The sequence below is a fragment of the Pezoporus occidentalis genome, unplaced genomic scaffold (assembly GCF_034315485.1).
Source record: "Pezoporus occidentalis ecotype Australia unplaced genomic scaffold, CSIRO_AGI_Poc_V1 ctg16, whole genome shotgun sequence".
NCBI lineage: Eukaryota > Metazoa > Chordata > Aves > Psittaciformes > Psittacidae > Pezoporus > Pezoporus occidentalis.
The window spans coordinates 6654521-6673240 of NW_026913425.1; the positions used below are offsets into that span (position 1 = coordinate 6654521).

Consider the following 18720-nt stretch of genomic DNA (forward strand, 5'->3'; position numbering starts at 1 on the left):
AGTTGTGACTAGAGAAGTTTCATGTTAGGTGAAGAAGAAAAAGAAGAAAAGCTAGTTGAGAATTTTCTACGTCAGTGTCAGATGAAAGGGATTACTCCTCAGGGTAGCCAAGACAGAATATTTTACCTGTTCAGCAAAAGTTTTCACTATTTTACTTTATAATTTTGCCATCTGTATACATTTAAATGTGACTGTTTCTCCATCTTCGGGGATAGTTCTTGCAGTCTCTATTTATTTCATTTTTTTCAGTCTTTCATTGCTGTCTAATTGTGTATGCAGCTCTTGCAGAGGACAATTTACTGTTCCTCAGAGTCTGCTGGAAGGGATTGTAAGGGTGCTGAGGATTACTCTTCCTGCGTTCCCCTAATAGGTAACTTGTTACAGTACGTAACTTTGGATAACTTGATTTACTAGGTACATGAAGTATGCTTACAAAATCAGGTTTTTTCTTATGAAGTTTGTATCTTTAAAGCTGATCTCTCTCTGTTTTCTTATATTTATGTATAGCTGTTCCGTGTATAAGTTTTCATATTACCTACATACTAGCAAAATACCCATTGTGCCTGCTTTTTAACTGTGTACTTTAAATAACTATATTGTTGAGCAGAATTTTCAGTGAAACTACAGAGCTTTATGCCTTACGAGCATTTCTGTAATTTTAATTATAGAACCCAGCAGTGTCCTGCACAGATCTAACTTATGTTAACTTATTTTACTGACATAATTTACTTACGTTAGTAAAATAAATGGCTATTTTACCTTCCCTTCCTGATACCTCATCTAGGCGCAACCAATAACCCAAATCTCTAAGTCCCCTATACTGCAATGAGCTGTGCCCTGAGAAACAGCTCAGAATTCGACCAAGTTACATTTATTTTAAGAACCTGCAGGTGCTGTCTGTTACTTCGGTTACACTGTTTTAATATATTATGCAAACAGTACATTTTGCCTTGGAGAGTTGGTGAAATACAAGACTATGTGTCAACTTTTTGATAGCAATTCAAGAGTATTGCTGGAGGACTGCATCTACCAGTGGGGCAGACATTGGTGCAATTCTGGTTAAGCAGCACTGGGGGGGTTTGCTTTGGGTTTGATTTTTTTTGGCTGCCCGCCAGTCCCATCTAGGTGGATCAGTAAGACTGGTGAGTTCTGACTTTTTTGAGATTAATACCAGAGGAGTATGGCATTGACATTCACGTAGGCCCAAGGAAACACAAGAGTGGAACAGTGAATTTCAATTGACGTTATTTTGCTCCAACGCTATGGAGCAGACAAGGATCTAAACAGTCCAGAAAAGCTTTGTGCTGCCATCATTTCCCATCTTTCCTCAGATTTACACTGTCTTGCCCCATGCCATGTAAACACTGGCTTACTGTGAATTCAGCAAATACAGCAGTGACTTATGTGAACAAAAAAAAAAAAAGGAAAACTGCAAACATGGGAGGTCTGTAGAAATATTAACAATGCTGAGTTCCATTGCAGGTCTCTGAAAAGCTTGCAGTTGCCCAGATGCTGTTCTCTAGGTAGTTCGGAGGCCTAATTTATGACACTAGTGTGCTGTTGTCACTATGGCACCACCAAATGGCCACTTCCAGTGTCTTGCTGTGGTTGCAGAGGGAACATTTTTCTTAATAGCTTATTACATCTTTCTTGCCTCTCTTTAAGCAGATTATTTCTTCTTCCCCTTATAGACATGAACTGCTCACTGTTTTAATTACAGCTTGCTACCTTTTATACAGTTGATGACAATGCAGTAATCTCTTCTGTAACACATCTATGTTTTTCAGTCTTTCCTCACAGGTCTTCCTTGTCAAATTTTTAGCATGCTAACTGCTGTCTTTTGAAAATGTAAATTTGATTTACTGTGTGGTACTCTTAGTACTGTCTCATTGGCTTAGATAAACAGAAATAACTTCTCTTTTTCCTCGCTTAAGGTACTTTGTTGTTAAGTGTCCCAGTATACTCTCTCAGAGACTCTTCTGTGGCATGGCTATTTATGTAGACTGCATATTTCCCTATTTGTATTTCTACATTTGATTTTTTTTTTTTCCTAAGTTTAGGGTTTTACGTTTATTTTTATTGAAACTAAATGTGCTGATTTCAGGATGTTTCTAAATGGAAGATAATTTTGAGTGCTAGTCCTGCCTTTCAGTACCCTCACAACTCCTTCCAACTGTAGATGTGATCCACAAATTTTATTACTGTGTTATCTATGCCATCATCACTGTTGTAAAATAAAATATGGACTGGAACTAGACTGAGTAAAAATTAACTTGCTTCTCACAGTAGTACCTCATTTGGAATCATTTCACAGTCTTCTGTTGACCTATTGATTATTGTGCCTTGAATATGTTTCTTGACCAGTTCTGAAAGCATCTGTGATGATTCCATCTAGCCACTATCTCTTTACTTTGCTTATAGGAATGTCATGAGGGACACTATGAAGAGCCTTACTCAATCCAGTTAAATTATCACAGAACAGTTTTAGCTTGGTTTTATGTGACTGTCCATTGACAAATCCATATTGGATGTTCATCCTAATAATTGCCAATAATAAACCTATAATTGACAAGCTTTTTGGACAGTAGCTGACTACAGACCACAGTTTGTAGCTGCTCACCGTACACTTTATCATGAGACTATCAATAAACAGTCATTACTAAGGTGATATACACTTTGATGTTAAGTGATATGATTTCACGGTCTCTTTGGTCCCATTGCTTCAGCTGGAGACCACAGTTTGGGACCTGATACTCCAGCTACTTATAAGTTGATTGTTCAGTAAATTGCCCTACTACCTTTCTGGGTGTTAGAGACCAGATGACTGGTAGTGACCATTTGAGTCCCCCTTTCTGGAGATACAGTTACCCTTTTTTGCTTACGTTTTTCAGTGCTTGCTTTGTGTTCACGCTTCATCACTTGCCTTCTTTCCTTATTGTGTTTTAGCACATAACTAGACTGTCCTTGCTGCTAAGGGTGACTGTAAAGCTCTTCTTGGAATCAGACAAGGCTGCTGTACTGGCAGGAAGGGTAAAATTATGTCCATGGCATAGGTGGACTGCAGCCTTCATAGAAGCTGGAACAGAAGCTGGAATAGAAGCTGGAATAGAAGCTGGCACAGAACCTAGCTCCACATGTGCTAGGTTAATGTGGACCACTCATCTCCGACCATAACTCCCACCTTTTCTCCATGCTTTTAGTTTAGCAATTTTTAGCAGCTGTGTCTTTCCTTTACCTATTCCTGGTAGATCCTGCCAATTACCATTGGACAAATTTAATTTGCAGGTTCTTTCTTTGAATACTGAGGAGGCTCTGTAACTAGTGCAGTGATTTTGAGAAACAAATTTCCTCTCATTTAGCTGGGCTTGCAAAGGCTTTTACCAGACAGCAAATTTGCCCTTCATCTACATGCACGCTCCTCTTTTGCAGATGAAAATTCTTACCATTTCCTCTCTGAAGAATCTGATGACCCCATGTCTGGTGTAAATAAGAGATGTCTTATATCACTTTTTGCAGCATCAACTTCTGCAACACAGTATAATACAGTTTTTAACATGCATTAAGCCAGCATCTGCTGATACCTCTGTTATTTACATCAGTAATAGGCACATCTGCACAGGATAGAAACCTTTCAGTTTGAAGGAAATTAATAATTTTGAATAAGAGTTTTGTATTATACCTTGCTACATACATACGTGATCAGAGATTATTTGAGTGGGAAGATGAGTAGCAATAACCTTGATATACAAGCAGCTTTTCTTTTTATAATAGGGAAAAAATAGATGCCTGTCTCCTAATGTGAGCAGACCAGCATTGATCAGAGTTCAGGTTTTTGTCATGCTTGTTAAGAAAAGCAGTAGTAAGATTGTCACAGAATAGGTATAGTAGTTGTAGAAATCAAGAGGCCACAGAGGAGAAGACATTAAGACTAACCAAGCAACCTGTCCTGTGGAATCTGGTAATTCTAAGATGCCTGTTAATGCTTGGTTGAGTTGGAAGAGAGTCTCATATAGAAGAGAAAGTCTTCTTCCCTCTGTATTTTCCTGTCTCCAAGTTGGCTGCCCTGGTGGGCTACAGGTTTGGGTTTGTTCTTTTTTTTTTTTTTTTTTTTTTTTTCCCCTTAGAATCTGCTTAAATGACTCTTGTTTTTTTTAAAAAACAATCTTGTATATATTTTATATTTTTTATTTTAAAACATATCTTTTTAAAATATACTGTAGACCTTTTGTTTGCCATTTCATGGCCAATTATTCTTAAATTGTGTTAAATAATAATTGATTTGTTTACATGAAAAATGACCAAGCTACTGTGATCATAGCATTTTTAGATTGGGTATACACAACTGTACTATCAGTGTGGGATTTTTGAAGAACTCAGTACAGGTCTCTTTCTGTTCCTATGGAAACAAATTAGTTATCATTTAAGAAGACTTGTCCTCAAACATTCAACTGATAGAGTATAAGCTGATTTTTAAATTCATACTTTGGTTTATCTTGTGCTTTTCACAGCAGACTGCATTAACCTAAGTCTGGGCTTTCACTGTTCAGTGTTCTGTCCTGGTTTTATCCCTTGATCAATTGCTAGCTCATTAAAATACTTGCCTCTGGGATATTCGTTGTTCTTTCTGTGTATTTTTCTTCTTTGCAATAGCGAATCTACAAGTAATGCTGTACAGGTTGCAGTCAGACTTCACTTAAGGGCAAGGCTTTTCTTTCTTGCATAGCCTTTCCCAGATGCCAGGACTGCAATATAATGATAAAAATCTGTTGGAAGAGTATCAGAATCTTAATTATATAGGACTTTGAATGTTTTTTGAGGTTTGCGTCAGATTCAAAACGAATCTAGCACATCATCCAAATACATTTCTAAACCCTGGGACATTTCTAAATACGGGACAAATTGGCAAAGTCTGGCACTTGGAATTTGAGTGGAGATAATTGTAATAATAAAAGTTTTTCTCTGCTTAATTAAAGGCACTCCTCTGCAGAAATAAGAAAGCAATTTACTCTCCAACCAGGCGTTGCACAGTTCTGTCAAAGAAGCTTAAGTACCCCTGGCTTTTCTACTCTTCATTTGGTAAGTTCCGGATTAATCTTCTTTACACAGGTTTAACTTCTACACTGCTTAATGTTTCTAGTGTAAATTAAGTGATCTTCTTAAACTATCTTGCTTTCTACTAAGTTCTGCTTGAAGTTGTTGAAAAATAGTCCCTGGTAAGATGAGGAAATTACGCATTTGAAAAAGCCTAGAATAGTCCTTGAAGCCTAAAATAGATAGACTTTCTTCATACTACTATAAATCAAAGTTAATTAGTAAGTTTTGGAGTATACTGCATGGTTCCCTTGCTGGAAACATTCAACGCTGTCAAGTAAATGCATTGTGTGGTGTTCACAGATAATTTGCAAAAGGAGATCAATGAATAAAGAGAATAAAAGGAAGGCAGAGGCTAAACTAGCATGGCTTAATTCAGTTTCCAGAGCTAGCAGTAGAGCCAGCACACTACCATGTTTTTCAGTGCTGTAGAGTAAGCATGTTAAGTGAAAAATGCCAAAATATGCGCTGATTGGCATGGGTATAATTGAGTGAACTCTTACATGTCTCCAAATCATCTTCAGCCTTCCATGTGTAATCCCACTGTAAAGAAGTCAGACCATATGATGCTGCCCTTATGACAAAGGGAAAAAATGCTGTATCTTTCTAATAGCCTTTCAGGAGAGTGAGTATTCTGCAAAAATACTATGCCATAAATAAAACTAAGATTTTGATTCTCCTTCCTGCCCCTTTAATTTTTCTTTAATTTTTTTAAGACCCAGTTAAGTAGAAGCAGGAGAAGTCTTTGTGCACCAATGATTGTGAAAAATGCAAGCCACTAGATGTAAGCAGTTACTTCCTATGTGTCAGGGCCTCCTGCCACTACTCACTTCCTTAATCTGAAATGCTGTGGTTTTAACTTGTTCCTTTCGGTTATTCAGCCTGGGGAGGCTAGGTCCCTTCTTCTGCATGCAGATAATTGCTTTTGCTCTTGAGAAACTTGATAACATTTCATTTACCAAGTACTACGCCACAGCTGCCATTTTGTGTGCTGTCACAATCTACATGCCTCTAATCCATCATCATTAAAAAGGTATGTTTGCAGTAATGATTTTTGGCATTTTCTATAGAGTAATTGTTTTGCACACTTGTATGATGTGTGAAAAGGAGTGTTTGCTTCTCACTTGAAACAGTATTTCTGTTTCCTTTGATAATTTGCACTAGGGAGACAATTACCCTCCATCTGCATTTACCTTTTTCACCATCTTTTTTACATCTGTGCCTAATTTATGATAGTCAAAAGCACACATTTCTAGTGATTAAAGATTATTATTAAAATTTCAACTAGAAAAAGTTAGAAGATGAAATGTGACTTGTCAGAATGGAGAACTGTTGTTTCTGAAATTAAGAGCAACACTTAATCAAACATTAGATTGTATTAAGTAAAAATACTATGCATGTAAGTCATTACATCTTCAGCAAGTGAAATGTAATATGCTTTTGTATACTTTAAGCTGTTTTACTTTAATCTTATTATATTATGCTGACAGTAAAAATCAGTGGCTAATAAAGATCACTATTTATTCAAAACTGTTGATGTAGTATGCTGGCAACACCGAAAACATTGGTGTGTTATCAACAGTATTCTCAGACTAAAGCCAAAACACAGCACTGCACCAGCTGCTGTGAAGGAGTAAAAATGGCTGTTATAGCTGAAACCAGGACAGCACTACACCAGGTACAAACCTGAGATAGTGCTTAACCTAAAAATTTATTAACAGCACAGTATATTTCTTCAGCTGGATGCCCCATAATTTGCCAGACTTACTGTCAGTTTTAAGTTTTCCATTTGGATACAAAGGGCAAAGAAAGAGAGAATTTTTGCGAAACGTGCTTTTAGAGAATTCGATTGCTCCCTTAAATATACAGGCAGTGGGGTGAGCTTAGAGCTTTATTTATGCAGAGAACAATACAGTTTCCCTACAAAAGGGGAACCTGGGGTGGGGGATGGTGGTTGATTGTGTTCAGAAGTCTCTTACTACATCATTTGCAGGGGTGTTTACAGCCATTTTCTTTTCAAAAGTTCAAATTGGTTTGCTTTTCCTAGATGTTTTTGGAGCATTTCTTCTAAATATCCTTTGCTTTCTGCAAGATGTTTCTGCAGCAGAATTACTTTCTCATTTATAGCTTGAAAACACTAAAAAGGCTCCAAAACTTTTAATTTACCGCTGATCAGCTTTAACTCATCTTCTAATCTCCAGTGACCAATGTGGCATAGTATGTATGAGCCATTATAGTTATAGCTTTGCCATTGTTGAGCACCTTTGCATGTTTCATAAACTGTGGAATCCCTCATTGTCCTGTTGAGCTAAAATTTATAATGCTGTGAGTGTAACATTGTCATGTGCAGAGGTCACTTCATGCTCAGGTGAAAATCCTGTCAACCTCCATGAGTTGCCTTGCAGATACAGGACTCAGTAAGTGAAGACCTCATGATTTTGGCTCATGGGTTTTATTTTTGGTGAAGAACACTGAAATTTAAGCAGGGGAGCTCCAGAATGCATGTTGGATGAGACAAGAGCCACAGTAACATTGAATATAAAGGTGGTTGATACCAGGAACATTGGGTGCTTTATTTTCCCCATACTGCATCAACAGCACCATGGGGGTAGATTACTGGATCTGTATACAGACTATTGTTGGCAGCTTAAGAAGACAGTCTTGAGAAAGGTATTTGGATAATGCAACCCTTTGTTTTTACGGACAAGAATAATTTTATAGCTATTTTTTGCTAGAATTCTTCTTCATAGTAAAAAAGTTATTCCAGTGCTATTATGCTAATGCTCTATTTTTCAGTGTTCTTACTGTACTGAGGTGTTCTCGGCCTTTCTGCAGCTCACAGAACATAATAGACTATAGGTTTTCTAAAGCTGTAATTTTACATCTCTTTGTTACTTGTCAAGAAAATTAGTGATATGATATGCTGGTCTTTGTACTCAACTAGACAGATGTTTTATTTTCTAAACATATAAAGCCTATGTTTTGTTGCCTATATAAAAAGTAAACGAATTTTAATTTTTTCTATACAAATAATAACATATACTTTTAACATATGAAGTCACATTTATGTGTATATAGAACATTTCTAGGTATGATATCAAACAAGATTTTCTGCTTCTGCTTTTGACACTAAGCAAAGTGAAAGAGCCAGACAGCTTCATGGTGTGTATGAATAGCAGAGCTGGTATTTGTTTAACTTTCTTCTGGTCCGACATTCTGTGTTAAGAACAGCTGATTAAATGTAGTCAGATACAATTGCTCTCTGTCAAGGTGCAATGCAACATTCTGTAGAAATAGTGGATGTAAGGTTTCTCAATAACAGCTTTAGCAGATCCATATAATCTTTTGCGTACTAACCCTTGAAAAATCCAATAAAATTAAAACTCTAGTAATGTACAAAACAGTAACTTGCAGAGATAGAAAATAATAATTTCTGCTGATTCTGAGTGTATCTTGCCCTCAAATTTGTTTGAAGTTGGAAGCACAGTGTTTCTAGTAGCCAGAATCTTTCAGGCACAGCACATCAAATGAGTGGTATCTTTATGATGGCAGTTATGGTGCTCATAGTTGGTCTTTAGCTCAGTATAACATCTGAGACTTGCTGTCTTGGTCTTGCTACTGGTAGTGCCTTCCATCACATGTGCTGTAGAATCCATTGGCAGCTTCCTGACAGCTGGTGGTGTCACTATCATTTTGGTCACTTGCCCCATCCTCTGCTATTCCTACTCACTGCTGCTGGAATTACACTGCATATAACCTTGATTAATTCCATGGCTTGGACAAGGGGGACTGAGTTCACAGAGTTCTAGCAGAATGCATTTCTGGGCACCTCAGTCTGCCCCCTTTCTACCAGCATCTAGGAAAGCTCAAGGGAGAAAATAGGTGCAATTTTAGATTTAGATGTAATATCTTCCATTTCTTTTTGTTATAAAACTATTATTTCTTTGTTCTCTTTCTCGTTCTGTTTCTTATTTCAGCTGAACGTTTCATTAGCAACTTCTTGCATTAAATGAGATTAGAAGACTGTTTCTGATGTTTAACAAATAATGGGAATTCTTTAATTAAGAATTGAAGAATTAAATAATAAGACTAAATTACAATATTAAGAAAAAAAAAAAAACAAACATTCTGTTGCTAAAATAAATGTGTCGATTTCTTCCATTAGCCTTCATTTTATGACGTAGTAGACCCAGTAGATTTTGAAGGCTTCCTAATGACACAGCTGAACAACTTGGACTCAGAACTAGCTCAAGAACTTGGTGAATTTCCTGAAGATGACTTGGACGTTATCTTTACACCCAAAGAGTGCAGGACTTTGCAGCCCTCTATGCCAGAATATGGGTAAGGAGACTTTACCTCCCTCTGAAATGCTGCATGTTTAAAAATCGTTTTGAAAATGTTGATCCAGACTCCTCACTCTGCCATCCATCCGGCCATTGTGCATTTGCTGAACTTAAACGTTTAAATTTTGCCACTGGTTCAGTTAGGCCTGTTTGCATATTTAAAATTATGCTAGCCCTTACACAGCTAGGTGGTAGCAGCAGAAGTGAGGTAGGCATAGACTAGGAAGAAGAGTAAAAAAGGGCAGGAGGGTAGTATGAAAAGTAATTTTGTTTCTCTGATGCCAGAGGTGGAAGTTGATTTGGATTATGTAGTAAACATAGGATTGAAGGTTTTTTTCTCCTTCCCCTTTGCTACCCTCAGCTATACGTTACATGGATCAGATCACTAAGCATCTTTCTCAATACCTTTCTTGTTTAAATGGAGAGAAATAGTTCATACTTCACAAGGTTTGGGGGCAGAGGGAAGTGTTAATTTCTAGTTTAGGAGTCACTTTTGATTTTAGGCTGATATTAATGAAATAATTCTACTGTTTTTAACAGCTTTTAAATTAGAATGTGTAGCATGTGTTGATACTGGTGCTTAACCATCCTGTAAATATTTAAGCTGGTTTGAGAAACAGAAAAACTATGAGCAACAGAATTTTTCAGAATGAGAAGAAGGTATGTACTGGAGAATTTCTGATGTGGTTTGGGAGAGTCCTACTGTATGTAAAACTTTCTGTAAGGGCTGTTTCACTGTAAGGCCTGTAAATGGTATCTTCAGATAGAGCCACAAAAGCCTAGTGAGTTTTGCAAGCAGTAACAGGCAGATAAACATGAGGGCAGCACCAGTTTAGCCCCAGGCTGCTATGTCTGTAACATTTGCACAAAAGATGGTTTTTCACTTGAAGTTACTCATAGAAAATGTTCTAATCTTTATCTTCTTTTTACTGTCAACTGGAGAGAAAGAAGGGATGTGGGAGACAGTGAATATTTTGGTGCTTGGAGTTTCCATTTACTTAAATTGTGGACAAAAAGAGTGAAAAAATATCCAACTCTGAAATGAGATTTAAAAGATAAGATGATCATTTCCCCCCTGTTTCCAAGGTTACTTCTCATCATGCCTGCTGTTCGAAACAGCAGTTATTTTCTTGTTTTTCTAGTAGGATAATGTGTAGACTCATGCTGTACCATCAGTTTTAGGCCTGATTTGCACTACAGTTACATTAAGTGTGTCGTAAGGAGTCTGTGGCAAAGCTCAAATGTTCAATACCAACAAATGTGCTTTCACCAAATCTTTTTTTGTTTAGCCATACACACCACCATCATCAATATTAGTGCTTTCACAGAAAAGCCTGGTGAAGAGTGCCAGGGTGTGTTAGGGAAGATGAGAGCGCAGGAGAGGCGTGCACCAAAGACTTGTCTGCAGCTGATGCTGCAGTCTGTGGTTTCTTCCTGCACGAAGAGGAGGATACCACTGACCAAACTGGGTTAACATGCTGCCTGGTTGCAAACACACATCCCAACTGGACCCAACTGGACTGTGTCAGTCCACCAGTGCAGGGACACACAGGGACAGCAGCCCAGTATCGGCCAAGGCTCTGTCCCATGGTGCATGCATGAACCCAAATCAGTTGTTACCCATTCCTGGTAATCACTTGCAAATCTTTAGAGTTCTGGGTGAAATGTGCTAAAAAGTATCATACCTTTCACCCATTCCTGCACTGCATTTTTATCCTGTTCTTTTACTTACTTGGATCAGAGGATGTAACAGTGATCTTGGTACAAGACACTAAAGTTTTTTTAGAATACAGGTAGGGGAATCATGCTACATCATGGCAGCAAATTCATGGACCTCAACTGTAGCTTATAATACTTTGGTTCCAGTCAGTATCCAGTCCATTAGGCAGCACTGATGACCCCCTACATTAAATGAGATTTATTCAAAAATCATAAAATTAAATTATAACATGTTTTTAGATGTTAAAGTTTTATTATGCTAACTGATTAAAAGCTTAGGATCCTTTTTTAGAATTTTGTTACTTTCTGTGAGAAAAAAGAAAATTACACCAAGAAAACCCAGGACACTATATATTCAAAGAGTTCAGGAGCTGAGAACTCTGGAAAAATATCTCTGTATGTTGATACTATATGTTATCAAGTTCTGAAAATCACAAAGATGGGTACCTGGTATAATTTCTTTTATTTTGCTATATTTTTTAGCATCATCAATCTTAGATGCATGATATTTATAAGCACAGTAACAAAAGCCTGCATCAGGGAATTCATACAATACACAGAACTCTTTAAACCTCAAACAACAGTTTAGCAGTAAAATAAATACACAAGAGAGGACTAATAGAGAGGCCTTTATCTGAATAGCACGGTTAGATAAATTTCTTTGTCCTTAAGCTATGGCCTAGGTACTAAAATATTTGCAAAATGTTGCTTTTTCCCCAGGGTTGAATTGGACTTACATGTCAGAGACTGCGTTCAGACGTATACCCAGGAGTGGCTGATTGTGAATCGAAAGTAAGCTACATACAAGTAAATAAAACCTAAAATGGCTTGGATCTTATTTGTTAGGAAGGAGATACAAGCTGTTACAAGTTATGCTAAAGAATAATGATTTGAATCAGTGACCGAAGAGAAGAACTGACTTTTCAGTAGTATATATGAGTATATTGTTTTGTTTGAGCCAGTGGGCTATAGCTAAATATTGTTGCATCTGTTTCTTTATTATCAGGCACTCTGGGAATTAATCAGTGAGAAACTCAAATCAACTGTCTGTAACGATGATTTATCTAAATCAGAAATGCTATTAGTATTTGATCATACTAAAAAAAAAAAAAAAAAAGATAACAGGGATAAAGATTACATTTGTCTGTTCTTTATTTTCCCCGCCATGCCCTGAAAATTTGACATGATCTGGGTTCTAATGGTGTCTGAAAACAAAATGGAGTACAAAATGGAGTGCAAAAAAACAGGGACTGTGGGCTTTCCCAGCAGTGATTGACTGTATTCATGGGATTATTAGTGTAACATCTGACTTCACAATTTTACATCAGTAAACGACTACTGTATTTTTGGTCAGTGTAATCCAATATAGATTTAGACCTATAGTCATTACAAGTGACAATTTATTTTAATTTAATTTAATCTTCTAATTTAATTTCATTCCATTTCATTTCACATATCAAATGTGAAGGGAAGCCTCAGTCACTGCTTTCTGCACAGTAGTGTCTGTCCCCAGACTCTCAGAAGGCACCATGCCAGTGGAGCTCACCTCCTTCCCCATCACCCCCTCCTGTTCTTCATAAAGAGACAGTGGAGCTCTGTTTTTCTGCACTGCTTCCTCTTCACCCCCTCCTGCACTGATGCCCTGCTCTTGAGAAGTAGTAGTATGAGCCATTGACAGAGTGCTGCCACATTTGCTGACTTTTTGCCCCTTTGCCTGCCCTTGCTACTTTCTGTTTACCTGACCTGACAAACTTCAGCAGTCAGTGCATTGCAGGTTGGCTCCGGGTGATTGTAAAGAAATTGCTTTGTTTAATTGTGCAGCTTGTGCAGGGAAGGAGCAGCTGCTGAGGGTTATCAAGAGACTTCCTCTGGGGGTGATGATGAAATTGACTGAGTTCTCAGAACTGCTGCACAGTGAGTCACTAGAAATAAGTTAGCGGGTTTTTCAGGCTCTCCACCTGCAGAGCACAGGCACTAGCTCTTCCACAGTGTTGTTCTGAGTGCGCTGCAAAGAGCCAGTATGCAGTTCTGTGCACACAAGTAGGGAACAAACAGTAAAGTAGGTGAAGTGAAAAATAGAACATAGCTATTTTTGCACTTGCAAAACTTGCATGTGCTTGTAGAAATGTGAGTGAAACTGTAGAAATACACGTGTGAAAAGGTTTGTCGTGTGTTTTACTATTTCATTCATTCAGGTAAGGAAAATTTGCGTTCAGAAACTTTATTGAGCAATTGAATCTGCAATAAACATGATGAAGGGCCCTGCCGGACAGCTGGGCTTTGATGGCCGTGACTAACAAAGCAAGCAAGTTATTAAAAATTGCAAAGAACAAGACAGTGCAAAAGGTGCTGCAGTGTCACATAAACCTGTGACAGATTGTTACTGGGAGCCTCATGTTATGCTTGGGCACATATTGAAACAGATATGAAAGAAAGAAAAGACATCAAGAGAAAAGTGAGAAAAAGTAGTTGTAGAAAACTGTAGAAAGCTTTCCATTGTTTTGAGAAAGGCTGGAGAAATTGTAGTTGCCTACTTGGGAGACAATGATCGATAGGACAGGTTGCTGAACGTACAGTCTGCTAAGCTATGGATGAGTGTGTGACTTTCATTCATTCATACATGTGAAGGTTCAGAACAGGAGACTGAAGAGTCCTCAGTGGGTGCAGAGGTGAGCAGAGGTGCTCCTCGTGCCCCAGGGTGAAGAGGTGTATGGCAGAGGGGCTGGACACAGCTGAGCAGTCCCTGTGTTTTTGCCAGAGGCTGAATGGGAAGCTTGTTCCCATGCCTGTCAGTTTCTTCTTTCAGTTGTCCTTCGTGCCTTTTCCTTGTCCCATTTTCTTAATTCAGTGTGTCGCCATAAAATTGACATGTATACTAAAAGCAGGTTTTGCCTGTTGGTGTTTTTAGTTGCAGCTGTGCTTTGCGAATGAATAAAAAATATAAGTAAATCTTACAGGACTACTTCAGGGGAAGGGCATATCTAGTGCAGATTGTACCTCACAGGGAAAGTAGGATCTCAGGTACATAAATCTCCCCATTAAGTAATTTCTTTGCCACTTGAAGTAGAGAAAAATTAATAAACAAAATCTCTTTTGGATGCTGCAGTGTCTTAAAGTAAACTCATTCAGAATTTCTGTCATTCATTTTGGATGATTAAAGCAGTTCCAAAACAAGGTCACATCCAAGGAGAGCTGGGATTGTCTCTTTTATGACTTTAGTTTTCATTTGCAGTGAACTGGTAAGTGATTAAAATGCGAACAATTAAAACTAAAACACATCAGAGCATATAATTCAGTTACTCCCAAAATGTAATAAAAAGGTGTCTCCTTGATCAATAATTGCTTATCATGGCATCTTTATGGAAGTACTCAGATGTTTAGAGTGTTAGGAGTGCTGCAGAAAGGGAAATGAGCAAACCAGAATACTCTAACCAAGGAGGCTGACTGCAAAAATACCATCACAGGATTTAGCAAATTGCATACGGAAATGGAAGAAACAGAGCCCTGGATGCATCTGGTATATTTTGTCAGGGTACCTCCTGATTTTTTCCATCTGCCACAAAAATGTAACTTGAAATTGATACCCTGCTGCAAAATTTTGGGAACATGCCAGCAAAGAGTGTTACGCTGTGCCATAGTGATAGCCCTCTTCAGAAGCAGGCACTGTTTGAAAGATGTGGATTGTTGTATCTGATTAACTTGGGATGCCGGCTACGTCCAGGACAAAATCAGTAAGTGCCTTCATGTGTAATCAGAGGAGCAAAGAGCCAGACAAGAGATAAGCGATCCGATCCATGTTAAGTTCACTGAAGGAGTTGCCATCTCTGCTGAGGAGCACAGAGCTGAATTTGTGCCTGGAACAGGTTTTGTTGCTCTCTCAGGCTTACAGTCTATGCAAAAGTGATGTGAATGATATTTCTTCCTTTTAAAACCATTATTAATATACATGACAGAGCTGCAGTGGTGTGGTAAAACAAATGTCGTGAAATGACACATTTTTGTGTAAAAGCTGATCTTTTACACAACCATGTCCCAGCTGCTTTGTTTAAAGTAAAAAAAAAATTGTCTTTTTTGTTGTTTTTTTTTTTTCCCCTTAACACCTCCTCGTGCTGACCTGACTTGATTGGGCTTCTCTGTGAAAGGAGCCAAGGGAATTCAGATACCTGTAGCCTGAAAAACAAGGGATCCCGGAAAGATTTGCACAAGACACTTCAAAAACAAACATTTGAATCAGAAACGTTGGATTCCAGCGATGCAAACCTTCAGGTACATTTCCTTAACTTTGGGAAAAGCAGTTAAATACATCTGTTTTCCTCAAAGCATCCTACAGTCTCTGCAATGACATCAACAGAGAGCTGTGTTGCCCATTAAGCTTCACTGGAGAGGTGGCATTAGGGCTCTCCCTGCCAAACAAGCAGTGTTTGGTGACAGCCTGGTGTCCCAGCCATAGCTCACTGTGGTGTTGTTTTCCAACAGGCGGGGCCCCGACAGGCCCAGGCACTCCCTGAGGAGACCTCGAGGACCTCCCTCACCACATCTGACTTCGACCTGCGCAGCCTGCAGCCGGACCCCCGCCTGGAGAACTTGCTGCGGCACATCAGCGCCGAGGAGTTCGAGAGGCAGAACAAGGAGGCCCGGGGCACCAACAGGCACGCCGAGCTCCTTGCCCTCTACCCTGCTGTGGATGAGGTGAGCTTGGAGGCTGGCTGTCCTGGCATGCTTGAAGTTAAAGCTGCACTGTAGTCAGAAAATGGGGGTTGTGTCTCCTTTGGGTAATAACATGGTGAAAGCACAAACCCATAGGCTCCTGCCAGCATAAACGGGCATTCAGGTGGTTGTACTTTGTGTTGCCTGAGGCTGGTGATACAGTTGTGTCAGGGTGTTACCCTTCACCCTAACGCTTGCTTGGGGGCCAGAAGTGTAAATGCCAGATGGGGGTCAGAAGTGTAAATACTCAGAAATACAAAGCAGTTTTCTTTCATCTCTAAAGAGATTAAATGCCCGTTGGGTGAGTGAAGGTTCTAGTCTGTAGCAGCAGCTCATTTAGCATCCCATGAAGGTTATATGTAAGTATGTGGATTTGCAGTTGTTTGAATTGAGTATGACTAGAGTAACTCTTTAATCACAGGAAGACACAGTGGAGATACGGCCGGTGCCAGGTCGCCCAAAGGAACATCTGGGCAACAGGATTTTGGTGAAGCTGCAGACTCTGAAGTAAGTATCCTTCACAGGCTTTGCTCACCATTTCTCAGTTCATACCAGAGTACTGCTGCCGACCCTGCTACACCACTGCAGTCCTGTTCAGCAAGTGTTTGCATGCTTACTTGTTCTTTGTTAGTGTAGCAGAGGACCATTTCTATCCATCATTGCAAAAGTCTAACTTTTTGAATGAGCACAGATTATATCTTTACAACAGACGAGATTGGTCTCCATATACTCTGTGCTGAACTTGATAAATAGAAAAAAAAAAATTAAGAAAAGTATAGTTGTTTGTAATTGATATCTGAGACCAGCTTTCTGACAAATTTAGAAAATATATCGTGTGCAGTTTATTTCCCTTCTTTTCCTCTAGAAATCATCTAATAAAATGCACTAATAGAAAAATCCTCCAGACTTTGAGAGAGCTGAGGTCTGGAACTAAATATTTCTCCTTATTTTCTAATGGAAGTGCCAGTTGAAATATAGCGCTTTTATTATTATTATTTTTTCTAATACAGAGTCATAAGAGTACAGTATTAATCAGTTTTCTGTGTGTCTTTCCTTAATAGGTTTGAGATAGAGATTGAACCTTTATTTGCCTGCATGGCTCTCTATGATGTAAAAGAAAGAAAAAAGGTAAGTGTGCAAACTGTATTTTTGTTAAGTTGGCTTGGGTTTGTATCTCTGGGGTAATAATTTAGGAAAACTTACAAAAACATGCAACTTTTCACACACTCACTCTGAGTGTGATATTGGATTCTTTTTATTCTGACAAAGTCATATGCTTCCAATTATTTACTTTGTAGTTCTAATTAGTGCTTTTGACTTACCTTAAAATAAAACTTGATGCATTTTTGGATTGTAATACATTTTAATTCTTTTCCTTCTCCAGATCTCAGAAAATTTTCATTGTGACCTTAACCCTGATTCATTGAGAGGATTCTTGCGTTCTTATACACCCTCCATTGACTTGTCTAGTCAGGCAAGATCAGCAGTATTTTCTGTCACTTATCCCTCATCGGATATATACCTAGTAATAAAGGTATGTTACAGTGCTACTTCAACACCATTCTTTCTGTTCCTGGCTGTGCCTGTTGTCTGAGTTCTTGAAGCTGACGAGCATGAGTTTCCTGTAGCTAAGGTGAATTTTGATTGATTTTAATGGTATGTGTGCAGAAGTCCTCTGGTGTGTCTCACTCCCAAGCTAAGATTTTGATATCCTGTGTTCTAGTTCTGCTACATATTTAGAGTTTCCTATCTCTGCCTAAGGGAAATTTAAAATAAAGTCAAATAAGCCATTTTTAAAAATTTTAATTGTGTTCTCTGGAGTTTCTATGGCTTTATTTTAGTGAGCTTTGCATCATTTTGTTTATTTAATTCTGAAACTGTGTTAGCCTGAATCACTTCATTTGGCATGTATTAATTTTCCTGATTTCCATGAAAATGCATACCTGATTGACAGTGTGGTCACATATGTATTTCCTGCTTTCTAACAGGCCAAATAGAAAACTAGGAATTTTAGTATGGAGTAACTGGTTTAGTACCAGTTACTCCACAAAGCTGGTATTAAAGATTCTATACTGCTCATTTACGCAGGCTCTTCCATATTGCTAAGGAAGCAACATATTACTGGTTAGGTGTTATTTGTTCTTTGTGAGTGTCTTATTTTACTGCTCTTTGTAGATAGAAAAAGTGCTTCAGCAAGGAGAAATTGGAGACTGTGCAGAACCCTATGCAGTTCTTAAAGAAAGCGAGGCTGGCAAGGTAAGTAAATGATTATAAAGACTGTTTAGATCAAAAAATGTGTGCACAGCAAAAATGAACAAACAGAAGAAGAGAAAGAGCAGACCTTTTGGAACAGGACAGAATCATAAGAACAGTGGAGAGAAAGCTAATTGGTGCATCCATGGTACAAGCAGTTTGGTGTCTGCGACTGATGGAAAGAAGTTATGGGAAGATATGGTGCACTTTATTACTGACCCTTTGGAATTCAATACTAACAGAGTCTTGAGTCACAAAGCAGATAAGGGTTAGCAAAGAAGATGACAATGCAGTGTGGAGTTAGCAGAAATATTTGTACCTCAGAGATATGTTATTGATTTGGATTGGCAAACCACCTGCTCTAGTGTGTACCTGGCCAGTTCAGTGCTGTCATCCATAGATAACATGAGCTCTCTTCAATCAATTTATGGTCATTTACCTGCCTGGAGTAGACAGACATGTTTGCTGGACTTCCGCACATCTGCTTCCTTTAGAATATTGCTTTCAACAGAATACTGTTTCTGTATCTGGCAAAGGAAGCAGAATCTGCTAATGTTTTATGGTGATTTTTCAAGCTGTGCCGGGGGGTCACTGCAAAAAGATCTGC

At 38.4% G+C, this 18720-nt stretch overlaps 1 protein-coding gene across 3 annotated transcripts in view; it reads left to right on the top strand.

Moving 5' to 3' along the window:
• DOCK8 (dedicator of cytokinesis 8) overlaps positions 1-18720 on the top strand; it is a 94143-nt gene that overhangs the window by 14811 nt on the left and 60612 nt on the right. For 2 of the 3 annotated variants that reach the window (XM_062612510.1, XM_062612511.1), the window contains exons 2-10: positions 4974-5076; positions 9257-9432; positions 11874-11945; positions 15296-15419; positions 15630-15842; positions 16282-16367; positions 16922-16988; positions 17245-17394; positions 18036-18116. In XM_062612510.1, the coding sequence (XP_062468494.1) occupies positions 4974-5076; positions 9257-9432; positions 11874-11945; positions 15296-15419; positions 15630-15842; positions 16282-16367; positions 16922-16988; positions 17245-17394; positions 18036-18116 (1072 nt within the window). Of the gene's footprint in view, positions 1-4973; positions 5077-5952; positions 6125-9256; positions 9433-11873; positions 11946-15295; positions 15420-15629; positions 15843-16281; positions 16368-16921; positions 16989-17244; positions 17395-18035; positions 18117-18720 lie in introns of those variants that run through there. The other variant, XM_062612512.1, reaches the window with a different exon arrangement.